Source organism: Sapajus apella, unplaced genomic scaffold (genome assembly GCF_009761245.1).
Source record: "Sapajus apella isolate SASKATOON/1434 unplaced genomic scaffold, GSC_monkey_1.0 scaffold53, whole genome shotgun sequence".
Taxonomy (NCBI): Eukaryota; Metazoa; Chordata; class Mammalia; order Primates; family Cebidae; genus Sapajus; species Sapajus apella.
In genome coordinates, this window is record NW_022436993.1 from 12,613,115 (window position 1) to 12,631,066 (window position 17,952).

At 48.1% G+C, this 17,952-nt stretch overlaps 1 protein-coding gene across 1 annotated transcript in view; it reads left to right on the forward strand.

Moving 5' to 3' along the window:
- FAM171A1 (family with sequence similarity 171 member A1) overlaps positions 1 to 17,952 on the forward strand; it is a 147,878-nt gene that overhangs the window by 79,758 nt on the left and 50,168 nt on the right. Inside the window, 2 exon segments of the mRNA XM_032243983.1 lie at positions 3,308 to 3,535; positions 11,837 to 11,929. Of these exon segments, the coding sequence (XP_032099874.1) occupies positions 3,308 to 3,535; positions 11,837 to 11,929 (321 nt within the window).

Below are 17,952 nucleotides of genomic sequence, written 5' to 3' on the forward strand. Positions count from 1 at the left end.
GTATACCACTTGGGGACACAGAGGACACATGTCACATAAGAAAATATGTGTGTGTGTCATGTACATCCTGCAAGGCCACATTAAGGTAACACTGATGAGACTGGGGCGAGTTGACTGAACGTGTTTTATAATATCATCTTGATTTTCGTGAGGCTGATTTGTCCTTTTTGGGGTATTAGTTTTCTCCTATAGTATGAAGTAGCCAAGGTTGGTTTCTGTAGCATTTGTTTGTTCTTTCTAAAACATTTTAAAAGGTTTATTTGGCACACACCTATAGCTCAAAGCTCTTCAAACGCGGGAGGATGCTTTAGGGCTGGGATTCTTTAGCTCTTGTCTGTGGTTATGTACTCAAGAAATGTATTAAATAACCATGTGAAAGAATGGGTAAAAAATGATTGACTAACTGAAATTTGCAGTATTGAAAAGGCTGCTTTAGTATCGTGAGACAGCTAGTTGTCAAGTTACCAACGTGGAGATTCTCAAACCAGAATGTGTCTCAATGTGTTTGCCCCAGGGTAGGCTAGAACTCTGGACATAAAGATATTAATAGGCCAGGTGCAGTGGCTCACGCCTGTAATCCCAGCATTTTGGGAGGCTGAGGCTGGTGAATCACCTGACGTCAGGAGTTCAATAGCAGCCTGGCCAACATGGTGAAACCCCATCTCTACTAAAAGCACAAAAAATTAGCCGGGCATGGTGGTGGGCACCTGTAATCCCAGCTACTCAGGAGGCTGAGGCAGGAGAATTGCTTGAACCCGTGAGGCGGAGGTTAAGTGAGCCAAGATCACGCCATTGCATTCCAGCCTGGGTGACAAGAGTGAAACTCCATCTAGAAAAAAGATATTAATACTTTCTGAGAGGTTGTCTTACCTGTCCCTTTTGTTTTATATATTTTCTCCTTTCTTTTCTTTTTTTTTTGAGACGGCGTTTCACTCTTCTTGCCCAAGCTGGAGTGCGATGCCGCAATCTCAGCTCACCGCAAACTCTGCCTCCCGGGTTCAAGTGATTCTGCTGCCTCAGCCTCCCGAGTAGCTGGGATTACAGTCACACGCCACCACTCCTGGTTAATTTTTGTATTTTTAGTAGAGATGGTTTCTCCATGTTTGTCAGGCTGGTCTTGAACTCCTGACCTCAGGTGATCTGCCTACCTTGGCCTCCCAAAGTGCTGGGATTACAAGCATGAGCCACCGTGCCTGGCCATATTTCTCCTTTTTAACTCTCCTTTCTGAACCCCAAACCTGGTATGCCCAAGCACATGTTGGAACGCTTGCAGGCATCATGACTGCATGACACAGTTGCAGTAGCTTGTGTCGGTGCGTACTCTGCCAGCCATTACACTATTTCTGCCTATATGTTGAACTATGCATGTTTATTGTTCCGAGTTTACAGTGGGGAAACTGAGGCCTAGAGAAGATAAATAAAACGCCCATGGCCACATGGTTAGCACATGGTGGAGCTAAGATTCAAGCCTCCAGTGAGAATGGCGGAAGTCCAGAGCGTGTGCCGCTGGGCAATACTTGCAAGGCTGACCCAACACTCCTTCCTCATCCTCGCTCTCAGGCTGCTCTCTGCCCAGCCAGCCTGCAGCAGGCTCATTGACAGGCACTCCATTGAGCCCCACTCCAGAAGGTTCTATGAACATGAGCCTCTTTGGCCACCTCCTCATTCTCTGCTAGTCCTTGCCCCACCTTCCTATCCCAAGTCTTTCAGATCAAAGGCAGCTCAGAAAGCATGGCGCATGGTGCCTGCAGGTGGTCAGGTGGACGTGCATCTCCGGGCACCAGCTGCTCCCTTCCTCCCTAAGCAAATAGGGCTAATGGGAGCAGGATGCATTTCTGAGTTACTCCCCATGAGGTTCTGGAATCAGCACCCTTGATGTGATTGTTCTGCTGAGTCTGGTCCACCACCATCGCAGTCCAGGGTTATTACAGAGTCCTCTTAATTGAATGCTTATCCTCCAGCCCTGCCTCTTCCTCAGCCCATTCTTCAACCGGAGCCACATGTTTCTATAACAAATTTGATTTCCACTCCCCTTTTGAAACCTTTGTCACTTCGCATCACCTTTAGAATAAAGAATAATTCTTTATTGCCTCATCTGGCCTTACTTGCCTCTCCAGCTCCTACCCCTCACCCACTCTCCTTCCAGCTTTCAGAACCTGCCACTGTTTCTCCAGGAAGCATGGCGCCCTCCTGCCTCTGCGCCTTCACACATGCTGTTCCCCCTCAGCCGTGGTGCCTTCCCGTTTACTCACACGTCGTCTTCTTCACAGTAGCTGTGCAGTTACAATTCTAAGCACAGAGTAGAAGTTCAATAATTATTCCTTCCCTGCGTTATGTAAAGTAGCCATTCTATTTTAATTTTTTAGCAATTTTTAACAGTCTGTTTCCCACATTCATGATCTGCTTTTGCCAATATTCCTAACTTGACTTCATCTGTCTTCGCAAACGTTTGCTTTCTTTTTTCCTTCTTTTTCTGATCTTCTCTTGTTCTACTGTTTGGATCCTGCCTTTTAACACTAGTTTTCACATCTTTTCAGTCTCATCTTTGTGATTACCAGTGCACATGGCGGGTGACTTCTGCCCATGTTTGCCAGGACTAGAGAAGGATATGGCTGCCAATGGCATAGCCCACTGTGTCCCCACTGTCGCAGCCCAAACGCCATTGAGAGAGTATTGCTGTCCGGGCATGGTGGGGCACACCTGTAACCTCAGCACTTTGGGAGGCTGACGGAGGCAGATCGCTTGAGCCTCTGGAGGTTGAAACCAGCCTCGGCAACATGGCAAAACCCCGTCTCTGCAAAAATTAGCCCAGCATGGTGGCACACACCCAGCTACTCAGGAGGCTGAGGCGGGAGGATCAGTTGAGCCCAGGAGGTTGAGGCTGCAGTGATCCATGATCACACCCCTGTACTCCAGCCTGTGCAGCAGTGAGACCCTGTTTCAAAACACACACACACACACACACACACACACACACACACACACACACACACACACGGTGTATTGTGTTGTGGTTACCCAATGTCTTAAAGTATAACATTTTTCTCTTGATCATTTGTTGGTGTGAGCAGGAAGAAATAAAGAAGGAAGTGGTTTGGGACAGGCTGTGGTTTTGAAAATGGGAAATTGTGTGAAGTAAAAAGAGACCTCTAAGAAGAAACTGTCCCTGGAAGAAACTGTGTATTTTGAGTGTCCACCTAGATGTCCTTAGTGTAACCCTCCTTCCCCTCCCATCACAGTCCTAGCAGAGTGGCTGTGAACATTTTCCACTGATAGCAACTGTTCTTTATGCTTTCTCTACCTCCAGAGGTGACGCTGAAGGTGCACGTCAGCGACGCCAGCACCCACCAGCCCATAGCAGACGCGCTCATTGAGATCTTCATCAACCAGGCCTCCATCGCCTCTGGCACCTCGGGGACTGATGGTGTTGCCTTTATCAAGTTCCAGTATAAGCTGGGCAGTCAGTTGATTGTCACTGCCTCGAAGCATGCCTACGTGCCAAACTCCGCCCCGTGGAAGCCAATCCGGTTACCTGGTAAGGCCTTCTTCATCTTTCTCTAACACAGAGAGCATTGGTCAGGTGGGAGGATCGCGTAAGGCCAGGAGTCTGAAACCAGCCTGGGCAGCATAGTGAGACTGCATCTCTACAAAAAATTTAAAAATGAGCCAGGCATCATGGTGCACACCTGTAGTCCCGGCTACTCAGGAGGCTGAGTTGGGAGGAGGATTGCTTGAGTCTGGGAGTTCGAGACTGCAGTGAGCCGTGATCATACCACTGAACTCCAGCCTGGGCAATAGAACAAGAACTTGCTTCAAGAATAAAGTGAAATAAAATAAATTAAAACATACAGATTCCAGAACTCCACCATTCAATATGGGGAGGGGAATTTGCATTTTAACAAGCAAACCCTACTCCCTTTCCACCAGATACTGTGAATAAAAATATTTATCAAAGTTTGAGGCCACTGCTTTGTGAGCTATGGAAAATAGATTTGATATAGATACAATGGAGATCATTTAGGAATGTTTTTAAGAAAAGGGGATAAACCCAAGAGATGTTTAGCAGGTCTTGGAGAATGGACAAGAGAGAGGGAAGGAAAAGGATGACATAGAAGGAGCGTGAGTAGGACCTCGGGTTTTCTGGCTGGTGACAAAGCAGACGGTCGCTGCAGGAACAAGCTGTGGAGTTGGGGGACTGGCCGTGCCATGTTTCCCTAAAGTTGCTTGCACTGATAGCGTGAGTTAAAGACGTTCCTCCCTCCTTCCCTCCCTCCCTCCCTCCCTCTGTGACTCCCTCTCCCCAAGCTTCAGGCTTAGGCAAACATGGACAGAGCTTAGGGAAATGGGAGGAGAGGAACAGGTGTGGGGGTCATTGGTAATAAGCTAGGTTTAGGGTATATTTAGTTGAAATTGCCTCTGGGATACCAAGTGAGCATATTTGCCACTTTAGTTTGAAATGAACTTGGGGTTCAAGAGAGAGATGGGTTAGAGGTTTAGTTTGGCTCATCAGTGGTGTTCACTATGAACTCCAGCAGATAGTGGAGGACAGTGGGCCTCAGACAGGACCCCAGGAAGGCCTGCACAACAAGACAGTTGGTCTTTACTCAGTTACATCCCAGGGAACATTGGCCGAGGCTGCAGTGAGCGGAGATGGTACTAGTGCACTCCAGCCTGGGCAGCAGAGCAAGATGCTTCTCAAAAAATAATAAAATAAATTCAAGCAGAGTAAGCATTTGACCCTCCGATCGTCCACGCTGAGAGGTCACTGGAGATAACCCAGGGACATTTAGGCTGTCTCTGCCTGTTTCAGAACAGCTGCATCAAGTCCGTCCATCACTTCCCATTATTCACAGTAGTTACGGTCCATAGTCACCTCAAACATGGAGTGAGAAGACACTGAACCACTGCTACGAGGGAAGCGCAGGGCTGGATTCCTGTAAGCCTCTGCTCCCAGCATTTTCATGAACTGATCAGGAGTAAATATCTTTGTTTTATGTGTGTCTTTGTCCAAAGAAATCTTAGGCTGGACGTGGTGGCTCACACCTGTAATCCCAGCACTTTGGGAGGCCAAGACGGGCGGATCACCTGAGGTCAGGAGTTTGAGACCAGCCTGATCAACATGGAGAAACCCTGTCTCTACTAAAAATACAAAAATTATCTGGTCATGGTGGCATATGCCTGTAATCCCAGCTACTTGGGAGGCTGAGGCAGGAGAATCACTTGAACCCGGGAAGTGGAGGTTGTGATGAGCTGAGATTGTGCCACTGTGCTCCAACCTGGGTGACGGAACGAGACTCCGTCTAAAAAAAAAAGAGAGATCTTATTATGATATATGGATTGTTGATTCATTAACATTGAACTCACAGCCCATAGCACCATAACTCGTGCCCGGACAAAGCCGATCAAAAACACGTATTCTCTTTGTAAGGCACATATCACAACCTCCCCCTGCTTAGGAACGTTAGACAGCACTACGCTGGGGGTCATTTGACATGGTGGAATCGCGCCTGTAATCCCAGCGACTCTGGAGACTGAGGCGAGAGGAGCTGGAACCCAGGAGGTGGAGGCTGCAGTGAGCTGGATGGCGCCACTGCACTCCAGCTGGGTGGCACAGTGAGACGCGGTCTCTAAAAACAAGTAAATATATAGCAAAATCACCAACAGAATGTTTAAAAAGGTGAAGAGCGTGACCCTGAATAGATGTGGGGGTTACAAGTAAGTTTTAGCAAGTAGAGAGGTTTACAAATCCAGGATTGGTGAGGAATGAGCACTCGCTGCACTTCGATCACGCTCATTTTGACTCACTCAACGTGATCATTTGGGAAAAACCATTTCCACAGTATCAGTTTATTTATTTATTTATTTTTTTTTTGACACAGAGTCTCATTCTGTTGCCCAGGCTAGAGTGCAGTGGTGTAATCTCGGCTCGCTGCAATCTCCACCTCCCAGGTTCAAGCGATTTTCCTGCCTCGGTCTCCCGAGTAGCTGGGGTTACAGGAGCACACCACTACGCCTGCCTAATCTCGTATTTTTAGTGGAGACAGGATTTTACCATTTTGGCCAGGCTGGTCTCGAACTCCTGACCTCAGGGGATCCACTTGCCTCAGCCTTCCAAAGTGCTGGGATTGCAGGTGTGAGCCACTGCACCTGGCTGATATCTGTATTTTTAAATGAGTCAAGTCATGGGAATAACGAAGTTTAATTGACTTTTGGACAAGGCGTGAAGACACTGAGTCTCAGGCCTGCCCACCCCTGGCTGGCCCCACACATGTCGGCCCATCAGCACTTTCTGAGCTTGTGTTTGTTTCTGAAATCAAGTTAATTAGTCTAAATAATTTCTAAGAATCTTCTCATGTCTTGGATTATTTTTCTGTGCTTGCCTTTTCAATATAATAAACATACTCTGTATTAGTCTGTTCTCACATTGCTATAAATATTTCCTGAGACTGGGTAATTTAATGTAACCGGATCGCAGTTCAGGGGCAGAAACAGGAGGCATGGCGTCTTCGGCTTCTGGGGAGGCCTCAGAAAGCTTCCAGTCATGACAGAAGGCAAAGGGAGCGTCAGACATCTCACATGGCCAGAACAGGAAGAAGAGAGAGAGGTGCTACCCACTTTTAAGCAACCAGATCTCACGAACACTCACTCGCTATCACAAGAACAGCACCAGGATATGATTTTAAACCATTCATGAGAAACTGCCCCCATGATCTCATCACCTCCCATCAGGCCCCACCCCCAACACTGGGGATTACAGTTCGACGTGAGATTGGACAGGGACGCACATCCAAACCCTGGTATACTCTTAACTAGAACTTAACAGGAAATGTCACCACAATTTAGCCTATTGTGAAAAGCAGGGTCAGTTTGCGTTTGTGCATATTTTTGGAGGTGAGGGCTCACACTTCTGGTATTTCAGATAACCGGGCAAGGAAGAGGGAAGAGCTGGGAGCCTCTTCTAAAATACGTCGAAAATTTGAAACTAAAAACTGCTTTCTTTTCCACACGTGTGCAGCACGCTGCTTGTGTTTGCATGAGCGTTCTTATGAGATCTGGGGATGGATTTCCTTTTTCATCCTTCACAATAGCTCCTGGAGGACGTGTTGAGGTTTTTTCCCTTTCAAGGAAGGGAGGAGAGGGAGGAACGCAGCATAAGGAAAACACCCTCCATCTGTGAAGGCAGGTAAGAGTAAACTTAGCCATACGCGACAGGCAATCTGTCCACTAAAGGCTGTCATCATTCTACATCTTTTTTTGAGATGGAGTCTCGCTCTATCCCCAGGCTGGAGTGCACTGGTGTGATCTCGGCTACCTGCGATCTCTGCCTCCCAGGTTCAAGCAATTCTCCTGCCTCAGTCTCCGAAGTAGCTGGGCCTACGGGCACACACCACCACACCCAGCTAATTTTTGTATTTTTAGTAAAGATGGGATTTCACCATGTTGGCCAGGATGGTCTCAATCTTGACCTCGTGATCTGCCCACCTTGGCCTCTTAAAGTGCTGAGATTACCATACCCGGCTCATTCAGCCTGTTAATTATTGCTGTCTCTGCAGTGATTGCCCTAGCCCAGGTCCTGAGCGATGGTCCAAGACTATGGCAACAGCCTCCAGCAGGTTGTTCTACCCTTCAGACCACCTATGACCGAGCATTCGTGTATTAAAATATATGTGTGCAGTTCGTGTATTAAAATATGTCCCTGTGTAAAATTCTCTGGTGGCCTCAGGAGGAAGTAAACGTGACACAGAGCCTCCTCCCTGGTCACCTCTCCCTTCTGTATCTCATAGTCTTCCACCTGGGCAATGTGTCATTCTCTGGAGTCTGGCATTGATACCCTGTCTGTGTTCATCTGCATTGTTCTCTTGGCAAACTTGCCTTTTTTTTTTTTTTTTTTTTTTTTTTTCTTTGAGATGGAGTTTCACTGTGTTGTCCAGGCTGGAGTGCAGTGCAGTAGCATGATCTCAGCTCACTACAACCTCTGCCTCCCGGGTTCAAGTGATTCTCCTGCCTCAGCACCCCAAGTAGCTGGGACTATAGGTGCCCGCCACCACAACTGGCTAATTTTTGTCTTTAAAATAGAGACAGCTTTCACCATTATTGGCCAGGCTGGTCTCGAACCTCTGACCGCAGGTGCTCTGCCTGCTTTGACCTCCCCAGGTGCTGGGATTACAGATGTAAGCCACTGTACCTGGCCAGGAAACTTATGTTTTATCCCATAAAGCCCAGCTGGACTGTTTTCTGCCTCAAGGAATCTTCCTGCCTCTCCTGGGTAGAATGAGATGTTCCTTTCCCTCTAGGTATCAATATATATATATGCACTTGGTATGAAGAGCACCTCCAGGCATGAGTCAGCCTCCCCTCTGTGACGGGAAAAAGCAGCATCTGCCCGCAGGCCTCCGTCTCTCTGCCACCTCCACCCACCTGGGCACTGGGTTGATTGCGGCCCTAGTCCCTGCCCTCTGCCCTGGGAAGCCCCTGCCAGTGCCAGGCTTCTTACAAGAAATCATGTGTGTTAGAATTCGAAGAAAGAGCCTGAAAAAGTAAAACAAGGAATCCTTTTTTTTTCCTTTAGGAAATAAGGTTTGAGAAACAGTTTGCCAGACAGCTGCCTTGTGTAAGAAAGTGCCAAATATTTTAGGTGAGAAACATTTTCAAAACACACTGCGATGGTCACGCACCTCTCCAGGATGACCACAGTTGATTTCGGAGCTCCGAGCCCCCCACACTGGTCAGCTCAGAGGTGGTCAGGGCCTTGTAAATGCCTACGGTCTCCATGGGAGCTCTGGAATGGAGTGGGAAGGCCCAGGCATCCTCACTTAGCAGGGCGTGGCATGTAACCCTCACCCAGGTTTTGAGGTGCACTGCTTTCTATCAGCAGATCTGCTAGGACACCGCTGCCCTTTCCTCCTCTCCAGGAGGTGGCATGTGCCCTTCGGTGAAAGGGTCGCTGATAATAGTTTACCTTCGAAGTGATCATGCGGGATTTACCTAAGTTAGGGTTCCTCCCAACAGTGACTAATTGCGGAATATTTCCTCACCCCCAAAACCCTGTACCCATTAGCACCGACGCACTGTTTCTCACACCTCCCAGCCCCTGGCAACCACGAATCTACCCTCTGTCTCTCTAGATTTCCTATGCTGCACATCCCGTATAACTGGAATCTTGGAACGTGTGGCTTTTTGTGTCTGGCCTCTTTCACTTAGCCTGATGTTTCCCAGATTCATGCATGTTGTAGCACGTGTCAGTGGCACCTTCCCTCCCACGGATGAGTAACATTCCCTCCTGTGGACAGTGCTACACTTTCTCCGTTCAGCAGCTTGTAGACATGTATTTGTGTTGTTTCCCCTTTTCGGCTGTTACAGATAACGCTGCTGCAGACATCGATGTGTGAGTTTCCGTATGAATGTAGGTTTTTGGTTCTCTTGGGTTTATACCTAGGAGTGGAATTGCTGGGTCCTGGGGTCACTCAGTGTTTAATATTTGAGGACCTGCCAGGCTGTTTCTGCAGCACCGTCCTCCTGGCACCTGTCCCGTCCCACTTGTCGTACAGCTATTTATTGCAATCCTAGCCCCCTTGCAGTGCATAAGTCTTGAAGGCACAGGCTGCTCCCAACACTGATCTGTTCCTCCCAGGATCTAGATCTGAGCCTTGTATGTGGTGACAGCTAAATACATTGACTGTGCGGAGGACGAGTGAAAAGAGGTCACATCCACGGCCAACTCACTGGTGCCGTATGGCACTATTAAGAGCCAGCCCTGCTTGACCGGGTGTGGTGGCTCACGCCTGTAATCCCAGCACTTTGGGAGGCCAAGGCAGGCAGATCACTTGAGGCCAGGAGTTCAGGACCAGCCTAGCCAACATGGCAAAACCCCATCTCTACTAAAAATACAGTTAGCCAGGCTTGGTGGTGCATGCCTGTAATCCCAGCAACTCAGGAGGCTGAGGCAGGAGAATCACTTGGACCTGGGAGGCAGAGGCTGCAGTGTGCCGAGACTGTGCCACTGCACTGCAGCCTGGGCGACAAGAGTGAAACTCCGTCTCAAAAAAAAAAAAAAAGCCAGCATTGCGTGATTGATCTTCTTCGCACTTATCTTCTAGATCCTGATGTCTTCCCAGAATGTCATTTACCTCTCTACGTCAACTTTTCTATGTCTCGTAGTGGTCGAGAACTCCAGAGTTCAAATCCTAGCCCAGGCATTTATTAGCTGTGGGATATTGGGCGAGTTACTTCCTCATCTATAAACCTGTTTCCTTACCTGTAAAATGGGCGTGTTAATGATGCCTACTTCAGGGGCCAGGCACGTTGGCTCGCGCCTTAATCCTAGCACTTTGGGAGGCTGAGGAAGATGGATCACTTGAAGTCAGAGTTTGAAACCAGCCTGACCAACATGGTGAAATCCCATCTCTACTAAAAATACTTTTTTAAAGATTAGCTGGGCGTGGTGGCGGGTGCCTGTAATCCCAGCTACTCGGGAGGCTGAGGCAGGAGAATCGCTTGAACCTGGGAGGCGGAGGTTGCAGTGACCAAGACCGCGCCACTGCAGTCCAGCCTGGGCAACAAAAGTGAAACTGCGTCTCAGAAATAATAGTAATAATAAAGCCTACTTCACAGAGCGATTTTGAGGCTTAAATAAATCACTGAAATTAAAGCACTTAGAATAATGTTTGGCCTGTTAGTAAAATTTCAGTAATGTGACTGATGATTATGATTCTATAATGCATTTATTTGTTTTTCTCCTAAATTCATGTTTTACCCAGAAATTTGTGGAGTTTCTAAATTTTTTGAGAAATCCAGGTACTTAAGCAAGAGTTTAAAAGTAGCACAATTAGGCTAAGTGCAGTGGCTCACATCTATAACCCCAGCACTTTGGGAGGCAAAGGTGGGAGGATTGCTTGAGCCCAGGAGTTTGAGAGTAACCTGGGCAACATAGGGAGAACCTGTCTCCACGAAACATTTTAAAGATTAGCTGGGTGTGGTGGTACACACCACACAAATGACCCCCCATGGTCCCCTATTTGAGAAGTTGAGGCGGGGGGTCACTTGAGCCTGGGAGGTCGAGGTTGCTGTGAGCGATAACCATGCCACTGCACTCCAGCCTGGATGACAGAGTAAGACCCTGTCTCAAAAAAAAAATAGAAATGAAAAGCACAATTTCTATCATGTTGTTAGTTCCCAGGGTTGGGGGAATATTCTTTTACCATGAGGTACACATTAACCTAGTCTCTCTCTGTCGCCCAGGCTGGAGTGCAGTGGAGTGATCTCAGCTCGCTTTAAACTCCATCCCCCAGGTTCAAGCAATTCTCCTGCCTCAGCCTCCTGAGTAGCTGGGATTGCAGGCGCCTGCCACCACACCTGGCTAACTTTTTATATTTTCAGTAGAGACAGAGTTTCACCATGTTATCCAGGATGGTCTCGATCTCCTGACCTCATGATCCACCTGCCTCAGCCTACCAAAGTGCTGGGAATACAGGCGTGAGCCACCGCGCCCGGCCTTTAAAGCCAATCTTAGTGTTAACGTCTAACATTACTTAGTCTACGTTCATGTAGTGTATACATGATAACTTTAATATACTCCTAATGTGAACAGGCTCAGTTACTTCACCGAAAACTTCCAACAAATGAAAAAAGTTGACCATTGTAGAGTAGGTAATTGTTATATGAGATTTTACAATACACCTGTAGCATTTTGAAGGTCTTTTCTAATCTAACTAAAAATTAGTCTTATTAATTGATTCGAAATCAGAAGATACAAAAACTGCAAAGTATCCCCAAAATTAGAGTGAGCACTTAGATGTAAGTATCACAATTCCCTTCTATCTGTTTCTTTTTCCTGCAGTATTTTCTTCTCTGAGCCTCGGTCTGCTTCCAGAACGGTCTGCCACTCTAATGGTGTATGAAGATATCGTCCAAATAGTATCAGGATTCCAAGGTATGTTTAATGTTTTTTCAGTTTTTATTCTTTTTGATGGATGCATTCTTGTATACATTTATGGGGTACAGTGTGATTTGATGTATGTATACAAGGTGGATTGATTAAATCAAGCTCATTAACCCATCCACCACCTCACTTACCTAACATTTTTTTTGGTGAAACATTTGAAATTTACTCTTTTGTTATTTTGACATGTTTAATAATTAAAAAGAGAAACAGCAGTTAGTTTGGGGCCACCTACTAAAATCTAATGGTTCACGTCTATAATCAATCCCAGCACTTTGGGAGACCGAGGGGAATTGATCATTTGCGGTCAGGCGTTTGAGACCAACCTGGCCAACGTGGTGAAACCCCATCTTATTTAAAAATACAAAACAAAAAGAAAATTGGCTGGGCATCGTGGCACACGTCTGTAAGCCCAACTACTCAGGAGGCTGAGGCAGGAGAATCGCTTAAACTTGGGGAGGGGAGGTTGCAGTAATCCAGGATTGTGCCACTACACTCCAGTCTGGGTGACAGAGTAAGACTTCATCTCAAAAAAATAAATAAATAAATAAATTCTGGCCAGGCACGGTGGCTTACGCCTGTAATCACAGCACTTTGAGAGGCCAAGGCAGGTGGACCACTAGGTCAGGAGTTTGAGACCAGCCTGGCCAACATAGCGAAACCCTGTCTCTGCTAAAAATATTTTAAAAATTATCTGGGCATAGTGGCGGGTGCCTGTAATCCCAGCTACTCAGGAGGCTGAGGCAGGAGAATTGCTTGAGCCCAAGAAGTGGAGGTTGCAGTGAGCTGAGATTGTGCCATTGCACTCCAGCCCAGGCCACAGTGTGAGACTCTGTCTCAAAAAAGAAAAAATCTTATACAGGATCCATTTATTGTCAGTCGGTGATGTCAGTGAATTTATCCACAGCTGGGACGTAGCATCTATTTTCCTTGTGAGGCACACCGCATTTGAATTTGATTAAACCATTGGTTGACTCCGCTAAACGTGTGAGAGAAAAGGAGGGGCTGTCGCACTCTGCCCACCACCGTCCCCCTGCTCTCCAGGGGAGAACACGTGGATCTTGTTTGGGTCAGGTCCAGGCCACTGCCTGTGCCTCACAAGTGGACAGGGTCACTCCCAAGGACTAAGAAGCAGGCCAGTGTGGCTTTGTCCTCTCTCCTGCCCCCTTGTTTTTTCATCTGTCTCACAGGTTGTGATGTCTATAAACATGATCTTGTCCCTTCTGCTCTCACAGAAAAGCTCACAAAGAAGGTTTGAGGGACTGTGCTTTTCCTGCTGCTGGGTTAGAATTGAGAACGCTGTGTAAAATGCATTTCTGTGATAAGAGCATACTATTCGGCCAGGCACGGTGGCCCACACCTGTAATCCTAGCACTTTGGGAGGCCGAGGTGGGTGGATCACCTGAGGTGAGAAGTTCAAGACCAGCCTGGCCATCATGGTGAAACCCCATCTTTTAAAAGAAAAGAAAAAAAAAGAGTGTACTATTCCATCTAAATCATGGCCTGGCAGGCACAGTGGCTCATACCTATAATTCCAGCATTTTGGGAGACTGAAGCAGAAGGATCACCTGAGACCAGGCATTCAAGACAAGCTGGGGCAGTAAAGTGAGACCCCTGTCTCTACCAAAAATGAAAAAATAGCTGGGTCTGGTATTGCACGCCTGTAGTCGCAGCTACTCAGGAAGCTGAGACAGCAGGATTCTTTGAGCCCAGAAGGTCGAGGCTGCGGTGAGCCATGATCGTATCACTACAGTGATACTTCTGGCTTTGTTTTTTTGTTTGTTTGTTTGGTTTGTTTTGTTTTCTGGTTTTTTTGTTTTTGTTTTTTGTGTTTTTTTTTTTTTGAGATGGAGTCTCACTCTGTCACCCAGGCCGGAGTGCAATGGTGCAATCTTGGCATGCTGCAACCTCCACCTTCCAGGTTTAAGTGATTTTCATACCTCAGCCTCCCAAGTCGCTGGAATTACAGGTACCCACCACCATGCCCAGCTAATTTTTGTATTTTTAATACAGATGGGGTTTCATATGTTGGCCAGGTTGGTCTGAAACTCCTGACCTCAAGTGATCTGCCCACCTCGGCCTTTCAAAGTGCTGAGATTATAGGCATGAGCCACTGCCCCTGGCCTGTTTCCTGGCTTTGAATGTTTCATGGGATTCATTTTTTATTTACTTTATTCATTATTGTAATGCCATTGTACCCTCGTTGTTCTCTATGGAACCAAATTCATGTACCATTTGCAAGTGAGGTGAACTCACTCCGTTCTGAGTGGCTGTGGGAAACGGGAAGAGTCTAACATGTGGCCACCGCTGTTAGAGAATGTATTTGAAGAGAAAATGAGCAGAAGCGGCTGGTGACATTTCTAACTCAAGTTGGGAAGAGAAAACAGGAATCAAAATACAGATTCTGGTGTCATCTGCACAGTAAAAGCTGTAAGTTACCCTCTTTTTATCCTCTCTAAGAGAGAGTAGAGCTGAGCTTGCACCCTTAGTTTAATTTTAGGATAGAGCTACACCATGGCCTAAGCCCACTGGCTGTGGTAGCCTCTGATTTTTCTTTTCTTAGCTCTGCCGTTAGAATCGCCTTTTTATTGCCCAGCCCCAAGCGTATTTTTCTCTCCCTCCCCCTTGACGCCTCCCCCACGTTCAACAGAGAAGACTGGTCATTCTGTCTTGACACTCCTCTCCCATGACTTTTGTTGTTTTTTGTATTTTTGAGACCGAGTCTCACTGTTGTCACCCAGGCTGGAGTGTAATGGCATGATCTTAGCTCACTGCCACCTCCGCCTCCCGGGGTCAAGTGATTCTTGTGCCTCAGCCTCGCCAGTAGCTTGGATTACAGGCACACACCATCGCACCCAGCTAATTTTTGTATTTTTAGTAGATACAGGATTTCACCATGTTGGCCAGGCTGGTCTTGAACTCCTGACCTCAGGTGATCCCCCTGCCTCAGCCTCTCAAAATGCTGGGATTACAAGTACCATGCCTGGCCTGACTTTCTTTCTGTCTCTTGATCTCTTCTTCTCAGGAGGCTCCAGTGCCTGTCATGGGCCCACACCTCTTCCTTCTGGCCCTAGACACTTCATCTAGACCCCTGGCTTCCAATGCTCTGAGATTGTTAGATCCAAAAAGAGTTTCTCTTCAAAAGGTTAACTTGCTCAGCATCATTGCTCTTTGTTCCCTTTTTCAAGGCCAGACTTCCTTACTTTCTGTGTCCTCCCCACCAGTCCTTATCTATAGAGACCACAGACTCCCCACCAGTCCTTATCTATAGAGACCACATTCCACATCTGCTACCCACTCTATAGATTACCTCTCCCGTCGCTACAGTTCCTCCCACCGAAACTGCGTTCTCTGCTAATATAACCATATTCCTGCACTTTTCAAGTTAGCCAACCAGGTTCAGCTTAGATTGAGCAGTCCAACTCCAGCCAACGGAGATAGGACACAGTAGCAGGGATGAGCTGCATTAGAAATAAAAACTCCTTTCCTCCTTTGTTCAGTTTGCCCTCGCCATCACTCCGTTGCGAGTAGCACCCTCTCTGCAGAAAGTATATTTGCCTTGCTGAGAGATCCTTCATCTCAGTGCTGATTCTTCTTTGCAGCATGGAGCATTTGTTCCCAACGAATCCCAGTTCCATCTCTCCAGCCCAGACCCTCCCCACTGAAATGGGGGCTTGGTTTACACCTCTGCTTGAAGGCCTGTCAGGCACCTCCAGATTAGTGTGGACACACAGAGCTTGATGTTTTTGGCCTTCCCGTGATAAATGGTGCAAACATCTACCTCAGCTGATACCACTGTAAACTTAGGCCACAACTCGAGGAATTGTCCTTGATTCTTCTCTCCTCGAATCTCATTCTTTGGATGATCCTAGTGTCTCCATCTGCATGGCCGCCTCACAAATCCAGGATACCACCACATCCCCTCAGGCACGGCAGTAGGATTTTCACTGGTTATCCCATCCCAGTCTTGCCAAGCAGTCATCGAGTGTTCACAAAATGAGGGGGACCCAGTCACCTCCCTTGGTTCTTCAGTGGTTTTCCCAAAGTACTTGGAATAAAATCCAACCCCTTCCACTCAGGGCTGGACAGTCCCCTGGCCCTGGGCCTCCGGTAGCTCATGCTCTTATCCAGGACCTCGCTGCTTACACGTGGGACTTCCCACGCGGCCGGCTGCCTGCACCCCTTCTTCCACCAGACATGGCTTTCAGGCCCTTGTGCTAACTGTTGGCCTCTTGTCTTTTCCTTCACAGCCACCTTCAATAGCCACTGTCCCCACCTTTCCCTTTACTAAGACACTGAAGGAGGAAATGTGTGGTTTTACTGTCCCTCACTCTTGGGGGGCAGCACTGTTCTTAGCAAGGTGTCTGTGATGACAGCTTGAACTGCAGGGCCTGGAGCGACACCCACACTTTGGTCCATCATGGCTGCCCGACCTCCTCGTCGCTGCCTGTTCTCCTGTAGCCACCCTGGTAGCCCTGACAGCTGGACACCTCACTGTCTCCTCTCAAAGCTCTGCTGGGTTCCTCCAGGACCCAGCACCTGAGTGGGGTGCCCTCTGCCAGCAGTCTCCTCCTGCCTACGCAGCAGTCACGCACAACCTTCTTCTCCCCTTCTTATATCTTACATTGAGTGGAATATGGCTGTAGCAAGCCTGATTTCACAGTCATCGGTTCTATGCCCATGCATGCTGGCATTCTTTCCCCCTGCCTGTGTGTGCCCACAGCATTGCCACATCCAGGCCCTGACAGAGGCCCTGGTGATCTCTACCAAGACCACTGCAGTAGCCCCACTCTGGGGTACACGTCTTTAGCCTTTGACTTGGGATTGGAGCCAGATTTCAGAAGGAGAAGCTAGGCTTTCTGCCTGAGTCTCTGCTCTCTAACACGCCGTGCACTAAACTGCCCACTGGATCTTCCTGAGGTGAGCTCCAGTTCCTTCACTCCCTTCCTGGCTCCCCTTGGCCTATAGTGTAAAATTCATTCTGCCAGCTCACACTTACATGCCTCCAGGATGTGGCCTCAACCTCTTGCTCTCTCTCTCTCTTTTTTTTGAAACAGTCTCACTGTGTCGCCCCGTCTGAATTGCAGTTGTGCGATCACAGCTCACTGAAGCCTCAACCCCCCAGACTCAAGCAGTCCTCTCACCCCAGCCTCCTGTTTAGCTGTCACCACAGGCACACACCACAGTGCCCAAATGATTTCGTTTTATTTTTGGTAGAGACGGGGTCTTGCTGTGTTGCCCAGGCTGGTCTTGAACTCCTGACCTCAAGTGATGTGTCCCTGGCCTTTCACCGTGCTGGGGTTACAGGTGTGAGCCACCATGCCTGGCCTCACCTCCCTTCTGAATGTTCTCCTTCCTGTGCTGTGTTCTGGTCTACCTCGATTTCTGTTTTCCACCTGGAACTTTCCACCTCCTCTGCCAATCTGTCATCAAACCTTTCCTGGACAGAAAGGGCAGCCTGGGTGCCACATGGTTTGGAGGTCTTTCCTGAACGTCCGCTGGAGTTGGGAATCATACTGCCTTCCCCTGGCAGCCGAGGGGCTTCTGTCCTGTAACCCCGTCCCTCCAGGCCATGGCTGTTTGTTTTGGAGTTGGTACCCAGTTCGGGGTAACCAATCCATAGGGTGGCCACAGGTGAGACCCAGTAGCTCTTGTCCCCTTTCTTTTTCTGGGATTGAACTAAGAACCCAGCAGGGGGTGAGAATCGCGGCTGAATGGTCCTGAGATGCAGGCTAGGCTGTGCCAGGCCACCTGTGAGCCAGGGTGAAGAACAGAAAGGACGTATAAGCAGAAGAGACACTTGGAGCAGGTCAGAAAGGAGCAGACTGGGCGTCCACGGGGTTCCATTCATGGCCCAGCATCACAGGGAAACCCACGCACTCCTGCCGAGTGGCCCGACAGCTGCCTGAACCCAGAGCCGGTAGCTCTACCTCCTGTGCCTTCTGCGACCTCTGGCTGCTGTTCTAGGAGCCACAAGTCCTCATCTCCCTTATTGTCCCCCGGGTCCTTATCAG